At 55.6% G+C, this 13,591-nt stretch overlaps 3 protein-coding genes across 3 annotated transcripts; 1 reads left to right on the plus strand and 2 right to left on the minus strand.

The window, feature by feature from the left end:
- Window positions 1-1,235: 1,235 nt before the first annotated feature.
- Window positions 1,236-1,730, minus strand: G647_09395 (uncharacterized protein; the record flags this gene model as incomplete). Its single annotated transcript, XM_008733698.1, has 1 exon — window positions 1,236-1,730. The coding sequence occupies one exon, from the start codon at window positions 1,728-1,730 to the stop codon at window positions 1,236-1,238; it is 495 nt and encodes a 164-aa protein (XP_008731920.1).
- Window positions 1,731-1,788: 58 nt separating this feature from the next.
- On the minus strand, window positions 1,789-3,729 carry G647_09396 (uncharacterized protein; the record flags this gene model as incomplete). Its single annotated transcript, XM_008733699.1, has 5 exons — window positions 1,789-2,014; window positions 2,083-2,723; window positions 2,781-2,861; window positions 2,922-3,238; window positions 3,297-3,729. The coding sequence occupies 5 exons, from the start codon at window positions 3,727-3,729 to the stop codon at window positions 1,789-1,791; spliced, it is 1,698 nt and encodes a 565-aa protein (XP_008731921.1).
- An 895-nt stretch (window positions 3,730-4,624) lies between these two features.
- Window positions 4,625-5,449, plus strand: G647_09397 (uncharacterized protein; the record flags this gene model as incomplete). Its single annotated transcript, XM_008733700.1, has 1 exon — window positions 4,625-5,449. The coding sequence occupies one exon, from the start codon at window positions 4,625-4,627 to the stop codon at window positions 5,447-5,449; it is 825 nt and encodes a 274-aa protein (XP_008731922.1).
- Window positions 5,450-13,591: the final 8,142 nt, after the last annotated feature.

A 13,591-nucleotide genomic window follows, 5' to 3' on the forward strand; every position in this document is an offset into this window, starting at 1 on the left:
GATGTGAGGATGTGAGGATGTGAGGATGTGAGGATGTACTCGTACTGTACCATACATGCCATGTCCACAGTACGAGTTCGTTGCGGCAAGCCTAGGAGAGTAGCAAAGCAGTGGCTATTCAAAAACATAGACCACTGTAAAGCACCTAGGTGGAGGATACAGTAATCAAGTACATGGGTATCATACGATGGGTCATTTTGAGTTCAATGGGTAGTGGAGGGCTGGAAGAGGTGTGTGCATATGATATGATATGGTATGTATGTATATATACACCCGCAGCGCAGGAGGACACGTAGACCCCCGAAGTCGGAAGTCCTTTCTACTGTGCTACTGTACTTTTATGCTGTTCTGGGTCGTGCACGTCGTGGTACGAGTACGAGTACTGTAAGTCAATGAAGTGTTTGCCATAATCCGCGACTGGGTACCTAGTCCGTACAGTACAATGGAGTCTGCTCGGTACGGCAGGATGAGAGGAGTAGGTAGGTATGTAAGTAAGTGAGTAAGTGAGTAAGTGAGTAGGTGAGTAAGTGAGTAAGTGAGTGGACACGTAGTAAGTTGCGGACCGCCAGCTGAGCATATTAGTACACACGCACCCAACAGGTCCGGCGTAGTCGACGGGGTGTTTAACGCATATATCCTACGTACATAGATACATACGCAGTGTGAGACGAGGTGTGACAGGGTTCGAGGGTACATAGGTACGCGTAGGGTGCGCTGTGAAAGTAATGTCCATGTCCATTTCCGCGTCTATATTCATATTCATATTCTGATACCTTCCGACCGTGAGTGTAAACAGTATATATGTACCGCGAGGTACATTGCCATGGCGGCGGCTAACGACAGCGAGAGTGAGAGTGATAGTAATAGCGATAATGCATCACGTCGATGTATTTATCCGTCGAGCCGAACTCGATGTTCCGATCCAGTGGGTAGATTAGCAGATCAGCTCTGATGTTGCCACACTAGCCGCTACGAAGAACGTATCGTAGACTAGAAGTAGGAAGATCGAGCCACATCCTAAAAGTGTAATCGTATTCGCATCCTGTCTGTGTCCAATTGTACGTACAGTTTTCCTCGCTGGCATTCAATTCGAGCTGCTTACTTGACACGACGCGTCCAGACACAACACACACCTGACATCTGCCACTGCCACTTGCCACGTGCCACTAGCATTGAATACATACTGTAAGAAGAAGACCTTGTAGCAACAATCCCGACAGTACAGCGTCACATCCTCACGACATCAACCCCCCCATGTCGAACTCGTCGAGACCCCGAAAAATCCCGGCCTCGCCGAACAGAATGTCAAAATCTGCAGTCATGCCCATGCCGCTTTGAAAGCACTCGCCCCAGGCGTTCAGACCGTCTTCATGTCCCGAGGAGAACGTGGCGGCCCCGCCGTTGTACGGAGTGGGCGTGTTCGTGTTCGTGCTCGTGCTCGTCGTCTCCATAGTCGGCCGGTCATATGTCATGGAGGTACTCGTCGCAGTGGTGGCCGCTGTGGAACTCGACATGATGGCCGCTCCCTCTACCGACGGTCGCTGCGCCGGCGCGACCTTGTCAAAGGCAGCGGTGTAGTACGCAAAGATGAATCTCGCGGCCAGGTATCTCTCCTGTAGCTGTTGCACGACGAGCATGTTGAGGTCCAGATTCTGGCTGGCTAGATGCCATTTCAGGCCTGAGGACAAACATTTCGAGAGGAAGAGGATGCCGATGATGGCGATCAGCATTGTGACGCTGTGGAGTCGAAGAGTCAGCAGTCGGTCGGTCGGTCAGTCAGTCAATCAACTATTCCCAAGGAGCAAACTGGGCACGGATATCCGGGACTTGCCTTTCGGGGGGTAGGAATCTAATCAGGTCCAGCTCCGTAAGTTTTCTGAAACTGGCTGTCGCGGCCGAGGCGGATAGTTGGCAGCCTTCCCAGGCTAGACGGGCGCGAATGTCGCTCGCCGGGTCCGTGGGCAGGATGTCGTCTTGGAAGACGAACGGCTTGTACAGGGTTATGACTGTGACGCTGTGGGTCGAGATGTTATTAGTATCGTCAACCAACGACGCCAGCTCAGCGTGGAGGACAGGGCTCACTGATGCAAGATCTGGATGTAGTACTTGTGCAGGATCATGGCACGTGGTTCGTCGACACTGAACGCCAGGCTGTCGACTCGACACCGCGGGTCAAGACCCAGTTGCCAGGCGGCGAGCTTCTCTTCGATCGATTGAGCGGTGTTCCATGACGAGGAGTCTGGCGAATCTTCGTCTCTCCGCGGTCGATATACCGACGCAAGGACGTCGCCGAGAAGCCGGCTCGCCTTGATGATCTCGAGGAATATCGGGGCGTAGCTGTTGCAGCGCCTGACGATGGCGGCACTGGTATCCTTCAAATCCGGGGAGGGCATGCCACTACATACCAAGTCCTCGAGCGTCAGGTCTTTCACGTCGCAGTCTGCGGTGTTGATGCGGTACGCACGTCCCATGCCCAACGCGATGCAGCGGTCGCGGTAGAAGCAGCACCACCAGATCCGTCGCCACAAGGATCGGTGGGATGGAGGGATCCTCGAGCAGCCGGCGTCGCGATGGAGCCCGAGACTCTGGCTGAGGCTGGTGGCCACGCCGACCCAATGCCAGCTGTCCATCCTGTCGTGGGAGTTACCTAGCCAATATCCCAGGAGGAGGACCGACTGGATCAGGCAGAGCTTGTCTGTCTCGTACTCGACGTCGTATAGTGCCTGTGGATTATATCAGCAGCTCCCTGAGCGAGGACGTCTAGAGTTGTCATTTCCTACCTTTGCTCGTTCGTAGAACCGTCTCTTCATGGTCATCACCGACGACCAGCCAGACTTCTGGATAGCATCTCGTGAAACAAACTAATTCCGACACGGTCAGTGTCGGTAGCAAGCCAAGTTGACAAGATTTCGGACGCCTACGTTGCTTGCCGCCAGGAACATACTCTGCAGGAGCAGCGGACTGATGTTGGCGGCTCCCCCAGTATCGTAGCGGCGGTAGAAGTCGTAAGGGTCGATGATCGGGAGAATCGGGTAGACGTAGTCGAAGAACAGACTGAGCAGCTGGTCTCTCAGATCGTCCGTCTCTGTCGAGAACGCCCCCTTGGCCTCCAGACAGGCGATCTCCTCGGGCGAGAGGTTCCGTCTCTTGGGTTCGGGAACCAGATAGTGAGCCTTGCACGAGATCCCCTTGTCCTCGCGTGCCACATGGAAGATGAAACGCAGCGACTGTAGTTCTCCTAGCACGCACGGTGGCTTAGAATCGTTATCCTCGACCGAACAGCAAATCCAACATACCGACATAGATGGGCACCCTCGCCCCCTTGGTGTCCGTGCCATCGACAATCTTTCTGTAAGCCTCGACGTTGGCCTGCGATTCGTACTCGTCCTGTGACGAGAGGTCGGGATCGAGACTCAAGGACTCGTCGCAGCCTTGAACGTCGGTCGAAGTCGCCAAGGGGTGTTGTGCCGCGGCAGTCGTTCCGGACAAGACAGGAGATCCGTGGCACGCCTCCTCCTCCTCTCGGTTGACCCTTCGACGCTTGTGCTTCCCTCGCGCAGAGACGTGCAGGAGACACAATGCCTGATCCTGTTGGCAGTTGGAGCAAGGCTGCCCCACGAGGACAACGTTGCACCTGACTTTCCTCGCGTGGCAAGACGTACAGGCAATAGCAGCACGTCGTCTCTTCTGAGGCCGAGCTACTGTCGATAATGCCATGGGACCCGACATGGCTATCTCGGCTGTGATCTGAAACCTCCAGCGACGCCAATATCCGGGGCCAAATTCGGGAGAGTCGACAAGACGCCGTCCGCTACTGGTACAGCTGCATGAGGCAGCATGCTGAATATAGCCGTCCGTCTGCGAGAAAGGCCAAGTAGCCGAGGATACATCAGGCTGGCCAGATACCCGATCGGCTGACTGGTGGTTGGTAGGTACTCATACCCCAGCCGTGTCGGGCATACCCCCTAAACCCCCAGACCCTGTCGGCAGCCACGGCAGCGGCTGAGAAGACATGATCTAGCCTCAAGCGGTGTGTGACTAAGTCTGCGTGGAAGTAAGCCATGACTCTGCAGGTGTCAGAAGGATGATGTATCTGTACAGCGTATACAAGCTCCAGCAACCGCCGGGAAGAAGGTCGAGGGCGTACTCGTATTTACCCCTGAACACGCATACCCAGTACTCCGTACTCGTACTCCAACATTAAGCGGTCAATTGCCGGGAAGGGACAGGGACAAGGACAAGGACAGGGATGGAGACAAGGACTACGGGCACATTCCACGCCGACATCGGCAGACACCCACGACTTCAGCTTTCGAATCTGTCAAACACGTCGACCATTAATTTGTAAACAGCAAGACAGCGCGTCGACCAAAGCAGAACGATCGATACTTGCGCCCGTCGCTTCAGCAACAGCGACAGCATGAGCAGGAGCAGGAGCATGAACAGAACCTTGAGCTTCAGCTTGACACGTACAGCTTTTGGCGCGCCCAACCTTGGGTTCGTGAAGCGAACTCTACATCAAACACCATCATCAACCTCGACCGACAGTACCAGGTCGATTTCCCGCTCAACTTGGCGTCTTCCGCTTCACACGCACCGACGATACACCACCACCCGGCCAGCCATGGACTCTCAAGCCCAAGACTGGAACGCAACCCAATACCTCAAGTTCGAGGCCGAACGGACCCGGCCAGCTCGAGACCTGCTCGCGCAAATCCCCCTGACAAGCCCGGCCCGAGTCATCGACCTAGGCTGCGGGCCAGGCAACTCGACCGCCGTGCTGGCCACGCATTTTCCCGACGCGCACATCACGGGCGTCGACTCCTCGCCGGACATGATCGCCAAAGCCCGTGCCCGACTACCCGGCGTGGAATTCCAGCTGGGCGACCTCCGTGACTTTGCGCAATCCGTATCACAAGCGCAACCGCAGCAGCAACACCCGCAACTGGTCTTCTCCAACGCCGTGTTCCAATGGCTCCCGCACGAATCGCGCATGCAGATCCTCGAGGACCTGCTCGCGGCGCTCCGGCCAGGCGACGTCTTCGCGTTCCAGGTCCCCGACAACTTTGACGAGCCGTCACATCGCGCCATGAGGGAGACGGCCGATGAAGGTCCCTGGGCCGAAACGCTCCGACCCGTGACCACGTTCCGGCGATCGTTCCAGTCGCCGAGGGAGCTGTACGATCGGTTGAGCCCGCTGTGCCGGGACGGGAGGGACCTCAACGTGTGGCACACGCACTACTACCACGTGCTGGACGACGCGCCGGCCATCGTCGAGTGGGTCAAGGGCACGGGCCTGAGGCCGTACCTCGACAGGCTGTCGCCGCTGGAGAGGACCGCGTTCTTGCACGAGTACCTTGCGCGCGTGCAGAGGGCGTATCCCCCACTTGCGGATGGGAAGGTCTGTCTGCGGTATCCGCGCTTGTTCGTCGTGGCTGTGCGGGCGTGATTATGGTCGGGACGTTGGATTCTGGCGTTGCGAGGCAACACAGGATAGAACAGGATAGGACACGTCCGTCCTGGTCAATTGACATTGCGCCTGGTTGTCGTCGGAACTGGAGCTCCACCCTCTTCTGCGACACCAACACACAGTAGAGATCCATATGGTTCCTTGGCTGGATGGCTTACTGATGTGCTACAGTCCGGGTGAGATACAGGCGAGCTCACATCTCTCATCCCGCATTGCCGCCACCTACCCCATCGCAGACCATTCACATCCATCGGCCTCTATGCCTAAGCTTACTTCAACCTTCACCATTCAGGCACAATGCGCGGGGATACCTCGTTCCACAGGTCGGAAGCCAGACTTGACCACCACCAATTTTCCCATACTGGCCCGATCTGGGTTATTACCCACTCAATCACTCACTCACTCACTCACTCACTCCGGCATACCATACCATACTATACAAACAACGCGCCCACTACCGTGCCTGCATTATGGAAGATCTGATCTCCCGTGCTGATTGAGCGGTGCAAAACTGGGTGGCAGACAAAAACTGCAGTACGAAAGCACGATTCGCGCGCGGGATCACACGATTCTCGACGCTCGAGGCTTGTCACTTACCGCTTGCTGCTTGCTGCTCGACTCGTTATCATCGTCATGGTTACATGGTTACACTGAATCTTCCGGTCGTCATGTGTCCTGCGTGCGTGGATAGAAGTATTCGGATATTTTGGAGTTTAGAGAATCCTCAATCTACCGCCCGTACTGGGTCCACACGGAGTACTGACGCCGGGTGGACCGAATGGGACAGCATTAGACGCGACGACAGAACGACTCGACGAGGAAGGAGATGATACGACATAGTACGATACGATAGGAGACACTTGGAGACACATTGAACTGTGACACAAGCATGATCTGCACAATACACGAAAGCATGGATGTCCATTTCCCACGTCCCATGCACTTCTACTTTGCAGATGTGCGGGCGTGTTGGCGATGCCACGCCACGCCATGGTCATGCCATGTTCCGGTCCAGTACGGCGCAGTGCAGGTTCTGCTCTCCTATCGCTGTTACACCCCAATGTCCATCTCGAGCTCGAGTTCGAGTTCTGTACGACCCGTGGTCTTGACGCTCCGCCATTCCACACTCGACACAGGGACACAACGGAATATGACAGGTGCTGTGCCACGAAGACGGTGAACGATGTCTGATTGGCCCGGGGAATGACTGTTCGTGAGACCGCATTGGGAACATATGAATGTTTGGTCGTATGGGCTTGTGACCCGCTGAAGGTGTGGATGCTGTAGCAAATAGACGAAACGAAAGGGAATCGTGATTGCAAGGATCCAGACATATTCCGTCTGGTGGAACAATTTGTGCTGTAGTTGCAGAAGGGGCAGCTGGTGCTTGGGCTTCCGATGCCTTGGATACGTGGATGTCATTCTAGCATCTCGCGGCAAGGTGAGATCGTTTGCTCTTCGGGCGTCGTTCTGGCTTGTTTTGCGGAGAGTCGAACTGAGACCCCATGTGCGCTGTGGGCCGAGGTCAGAGAGATGGCAATGCAGCGAGTCTTTATACATACCAAAATCATGCTCGCTCATGGCGTGGGACGTTTCCCCGTTGCTCTGGTCCCTATGACTGTCGGGTGCCTTTGAGGAGACGCCCGGTTTGGTTTCTGCGTGGCCCGGTCGTGGCTGTGCTTGGATAATCCAGCTCAGTATGTCGGCTGGTTTGGTGCTTGATGCAACGATTGGTTCGTCGCTTCTGAGCGACCACATCGCAGCAGCCATCGAGAGATAAATGACAGCCAAGGGGCTTACTGTATTGTCGACAGAGATTCCAGACGAGTTGTTGTGGAAGTTCAGTTGGTTTATGGTAGGTGAGCGTGTTGTGGTAGAAGACCATGAAACAAGTCCGAAAGACTCGGGTCGAGGACAGAGGATCTTATATCGCCAGTCGTCTGACCTACAGATTTCCCTTCTCGTTTTTCCAAGTGCTTCGGCCTCTCAGTCACTGGGAAAAGGGCCCGGTGGCCCGAGTCTCCAGGATGAGCCCCCTATCGTTTCGGCCTTCCTCTTGATTAGGCCGGGTGCAGAGCACGGGAACATGCTTGTCAATGGCACGGGTGAACTGCAGGACCCATTCCACTACAGTGGTGGTAGCCAGGTCGAGTGGCGGGTTTCGCTGTTGCCGGTTCGACTTGGTACAGGATAGATTCTTCTCAGACCAGTCGAGCAGATCGATCCGGCTCAAGCTAAGATCCGCCTCACGCATGGATGGCGGCCCAGCCGCGTGGAGGCCAAATCTTGTTGAACGGAGATGTACCTAAACAGAGTCATCAGCAGCAAAGATCGGCGTAGCTCCTAGACAGGACAGGGATCTATGAGACGGGGAACATTGTCGCGAAGAGTCTGTCATACCACACGCGTTGCTAGCGCTTCTCCTGCCGTATGTAATCTTTCCCGTCGCCCAGAGTAGCGAGAGACAGACCGGGCGCAAGGAGAGATGACAGACCAGGAGAGCGAGTATTGCTCTTCGCGGTTAAAAACGCGGGCTCGGCGGACCGCACCGCCATAACAATGAAGTCGAAAGGCCTGGTTGACTCTGGGCAGATGCCGTACGACATAGGGAAACTTGACAACGGCTACCATCGGACAGACACTCTTCGACATGGGCAGGGGCAGCAGCCAGCGGTGCTGTCGTGCACGCATCATACTAGTCGGAACTTGAACCTAGCATGATTCATGTTAGTGCGAGAGATAATGAACAACTGCTTGACCTTTCTTAGGGTCGTCCCGGAAGCGAGTTCAATCTCCCGGTAGCGTGGGGTACCAGCGTCCCGGTACTCTGGGAGGCTGGGGAATTGGAGGACCGGGAGCCCGGGAGCCCAGGAGACTGGGTCTCCTCCATAGTCCCCTGAAGAATGAGCCTTGCCTGTGGGGCTGGAGTAGGATTTGGATCGCGGAAGCCAGCAACGGCTTCCTAGGTCAAACTTTGTGCGGGTGTCTGTAACTGTGCCGGTTGGATTAATGACGAATGAGGAATGGGGCGTATGGACCGGGCGAGTGAAGATTGGCAAGATGTACGCATACACGATCCTTCCCGGCTTCGTATGCTTGCTTAGACGCCCACCACGGCCGGACACAGCCCGCTCAATGCAATACCACCCTGAGGCGAGAGACAGGCGTCACCACCAGCTGTTCCCATCGGGATTCGGCGTGTGATCACCGCCGGGACTCTGCAAGCATCGTACCGAGAGGACTCGGTCTTGTAAGGCGCCATGGAAACAGCGTCCCACAGCCACGGGAGAGGGAGCCCTCTGGATAGTCGCAGTACGTATCTGCGGCGTGTGACTCCTGCAGCTAATGTTTTGGTCTCCCGCGCCATGGAACCACACGAGTTGCGGGGAAGTTGCTCCGAGCGAGGCGAGCAGACCCTCGCGAACGCAACTTGCAAGTTGCGACGGGAACTGTCCTCTCTGGATCTCGCGCAGGGTTGCGTTGTACTGTATATCTGTGAGTTGATGTTTGAAGCGGGCGAGCTTTAGGCATCCTCCTGGAGGCTTGACGAGCGCAAGCTGGTCTCGACAGCAGTAAGCGAATACTGCGCAAACCCCTTGTCCCACACCCCTCCTGCCGTTTACTGATACCTAACTGACAAGCCAGTCCTTTAGGTCCCTTACCTCACACAGCCGCGTAGACTCGTATGCTGTGCCACAGTTCCAACCTCTGTGGTTGGCAGGATACGAGAATTTGTCACTAGAGTAAGTGTTTCTTGAACCTGGCAGCCAGGAGATGAATCAAGATGCATGAATGATGGGAGGGCAATCAGCCTTGTTCCTCGGTGCGGAAGCTTCTCTACTGCACGACGCGTACAGCGCCTTCCACAACATGCGAATGTGAATCACAGTAGCTGGGCGTGAGTCGCAGGATGTTTGCTTGTCGCCGTGGTCGACTCGAGCCAATGGATCCTGAGTACTGGTCGTTTCATGCTTCGTACTAGTAGTCGAATGCTGCCGATGCCATCTGCCCTTGCTGAAACTGCCATATAAGGGAAGAGAGATTGGAAGGACTAATGCATGCAGTCGACGCGCGAGTCCTGTACGAGTACTTCGCGCTGGTGAGAAACTTCCGAGTCGAACGTGAAATGCGCACTAATCCGTTCCCAGGGAGTGACGTCACCAGATCTCTAGGACAACTCGGCTAGGCGCATCACGTGGTGCCCGGTGTCCCGCAATAGGCGAGCTCAGTGGTTGCTACAGGGGCATGGCTGGGGCATCGCGCAATTTAGACCCCAGCACGTCGGTTAGGCGCTCTGATTAGTGCCTTTGGAGACCCCAGGCACGCCCCAGGGAGCCTTCGCGCACGCAGCGCTAATTAAGAAAAAGGAGTCTTGTGCCGTGGTTGCGGAGACGACGAACGTCGCGCTCATTCGAATGAACCAGCTGAATACAGGTTGTTTTTGAAGCGTAGATCGACATATGGGTGAAAGTTGATTAGTACCACTTGACGTTCCACAACGGTGACACCCTTGGAAAGAATGCCCTCCTACGAACCACGTGAAGCGCCGCCAGCACTGCAACGGCGCGAACAGTACTCGGTATGTAAAGATGTCCTGCGAACAACCACGCCTCGAACTTCGAATTGCCGAGTCCGTGTCTAAGATGCAGTTCATCGGTACACAGCACGAGTACGGTACTTATTGAGTACCTACGGACGGGAGTAACAGGTCCTGTATTATCGACCACTATCACTCCGCCGTCATGCTGCACGTGAAAGTTAATCACGATGCAACGCAATGCAATGCACAGCAGTCCGTCCCATCTGCGCCTGCGTCTGCGTCTGCCCGATCGATCAATCACTCACTCGCTCACTCGCCAGCCAACTATCACATTGTGTATGTGGTCACACACGAGACCTACACTAGCTAATCACCTTACTCGTACCCACCTCCGAGCACCTACCCAGTACATCCCCTGTCCGTCCTCGCGCCAAGTCCTGATGGCGCAATCCACATGGCGAAACCCACGCCCCCCTTAAACCCCTTCCAGCTGGAGGGGACAAAACGACAAGAGGACAAGCGGCCACCAGCCCCATTTGGCAGGAGTAATCGGCCAACCTTGGACATGTACAGGCATTAGAATTTCGTGGTGGCTTCTACTGTACTCTGTACTCCGTACCCACGGGCAACAAAATACAATGTGCTCCGCTCCGCTCTGCTCTGCTCTGTGGCAGTCAACTTGAGGGGCGGCGCACAGGATGATTGCTGGATACGAGGTCATGTTGTTACTGTCTCCACCCACTGCACAGGAGACGGACGGATAGACAGATAGGGACACAGATAGAGAGAGAACCACGGCTGGCCGGTCGTGGACCCGGTGGTCGGAGGCGGATGTGCAGTAGCTATGTAGCTACTGTACTCGTCCCTGCTAGTTACTGCGCATAGCGTACAGGGAGCATTTCACCAAAGCATGCCGCTGGCCTACTCAGTCACCCACTCGCTCAACAAGAGACCGACGAGAGGAGCGACACTGTACGCGCCAGCTGTCCCTGCCCCTGCTTCTGCTTCTGCAGCTTCGTCTGCGGATTTGTGGATGGAGTACCTACTCCGTACTTGTTCCGTACGTTTGATGCTGGATCCACGGCCGCCTCCTTCTGCTCCTACTCCCCACCCTCCTTTTCTGTGCATGGCGCGCGCAACCATGAGCACGAGCCCGACCATGGAGCATGCATGTTACACGCAAGAGAGCAACAATTTCTCCGTCATTTCTCCAAAATGCCAGGGGGCTTCACGCGGCTGGAGGCGCTACATGTACGGCTGCTGGGGGTCAGGACCGGGGTCAGATCCAGCGCGCCAGGGTCAAGGTCAGGGTCAAGGCCGGCGCCAGATGCAGAGGCAGGGTCAAGGAGCTCCCCCAGCTCTTGCATCTGCTGCTTGCGGGATTTCAGTCGCAATATAGACTCCTTCCCTGCCGACCCGGGCGCAGGATCTCTCACCGCTACCGCTTGGGAGTCAGATCTTCACCCGTTTACCACGGGAGAGGCAGCATCGGTACCGACACAGTACTGTTCCTGGTGCACTCTATTTCCTACCCACGCGCTTGGTTCCCTCGTGGAAAGTTTTCTGCTTAGGGTTCCCTAGCGGTTCCTCACCCTTGCCGGACCAGAATGCCGGGACAACGCCTCCAGACCCAAATTTGACGGCCCCAGTCTTCTTCTCCCTCACCCGTTGTCGTCTAGACACACACGCCTTTTGTGCAAATACTCCGAACGCCACGTCCAAATGAGCCCAACAACACAATCAAGGAACAGGGTGGAGACTGGCGTATACAACAGTGTGACACAGTGCCATGCTCAGGCCGTTCTTCCTGGCGGCTTGCCCTGTGGGCCGCAGCACCGTCCACGACAAGGCATCCTTTTGGCGTGCGCCTTGAACACAGCGATGAGCATTCACTGGGAGTGGTCCCAGCCCTGACGATGACCACAGGAGAAGCGATTCAGGGGCCCCCATCGACTCGACACCTCACAAGAATTGAGCTCCGACGAAGGCTAAGACTTGTTAGCTGAGGATGTTATACAGAAATACGCTCAGGTAGCTGCAGACCTACCGATGTCATGCTGGTGTTTCTGCTCCTGCTCCTGCTCCTGCCCCTGCCCCTGCCCCTGCACATCCTCCTCTGCCCCTCGAACTTCCAGAACTGACTGGACGGCGGCAAGTGTTGCACGCAGTTGCTCTTGCCGGAAGCCGCTGGTTGGTCTTCCCAGTCGCAGCATCTCGGAAGTGCCGGCGGTGTGTAGGAAGAGGCTTAAAGTCGGAGACACAAGATATCCCTGTTCTGCAGCCCTTCTTCTCCTCGGATGCACCTGTCTTCTACCCCCGTGTCGACGCTGAGGCATGCTGGAACCAAGATTGACGTGAACTTGGACGGTATCACAAGACTTGAGAAGAGGACAGACCCGAAGAAGATGTGATATTTCGGGCTTAACGCGGAAATGGGAACCGAAAAGTGATGTCGTTGGCAAAGAAGGTACGTATCGAAGAAGACAGGAGTCAGACAAGTTGGGGTAGCACAGCATCATATATGAAGACCTGCCCACCACCTGCGCTGCCGATTACCCTGAACCAGCGGTGAGCCGGTGTGCCCAAGGTCAGAGGTGACAACGCAACGCGAAGCGTATAACTGCCAGAATAGGTTTTGCTGTGCGTAGTGCCCAACTGACCGGCAGCATTCTCGGATGAACAAACGGAAAGTTCCATCACCCCTGCAGGGCAAATTCTGATACTATCTTGATCGCAAGCCCACGGGAGCACGGCGATGAGGCTCAAAGGTGCTGATTGGCAGGGAACCCATTTATGGTGCGAATATCGATGGTTGCCACAGGCCCGTCCTGTGCAAGAATCTCGAGGCCATGAGTCTGCTTATTGGAGCTGTGAGCAAGCCTGCCACAGGAACTATGCCCCATAAAGCATAGAACAAGAACGGGGAAGATTTATTTGGTCGAGAGAACAAGCTTGAACATTTTAGTATGACTGTGTAACATCCCAAGCATATGCAGTGCTGATGGACGGGAAGCATTGACCACAAAGACCCCAGTAGCGAGAGTAGCGCCTCGGAAAGCCAATGGGGCCAACAATCCCAGGAAGCCTGCACGCTTGCCGCACTCCACGCCTGAGGCAAGACGGGATCTGGCTCTTGAGCACAGCATCCGCCGAGTTTGTCGATTACTGAAGATTTGAAAGAGGCGGTGCTGCAAGCGTGGTGATGAGCCACTGCTGATGCAATCAAGGCTGAAGATTCCTGCGCTTCGACGAGGCTCCCACTGTCAAGCAATTAGAAGGGGAGGTGCATATGTAAAGACGTGACCGCTGGGTATTGAGAAGCGGGCCGACACCACTGGGGGATCCCCCTTCAGAGCTGCATGTTGGGTTTGAGACACTATCGTGTCAAGTCGCTTGCGTCTGATGACGAAAGGGGGATGACTGCCAAAGGGCCGCGTTGATCAGACGGTTGGCTGCTGTTGCTCGCACCAGCTTTCTTCCCAATACAGAGTAGGTTCTTTTTTAGAAAGCTCACGGCTCCCGGCTGCAGTTGCAAGTTGCCACTGGCAATACCCATCAGCTGTGTGCCTCGTAGGCGTGAT

Source organism: Cladophialophora carrionii (assembly GCF_000365165.1).
Source record: "Cladophialophora carrionii CBS 160.54 unplaced genomic scaffold supercont1.9, whole genome shotgun sequence".
NCBI classification, from domain to species: domain Eukaryota; kingdom Fungi; phylum Ascomycota; class Eurotiomycetes; order Chaetothyriales; family Herpotrichiellaceae; genus Cladophialophora; species Cladophialophora carrionii.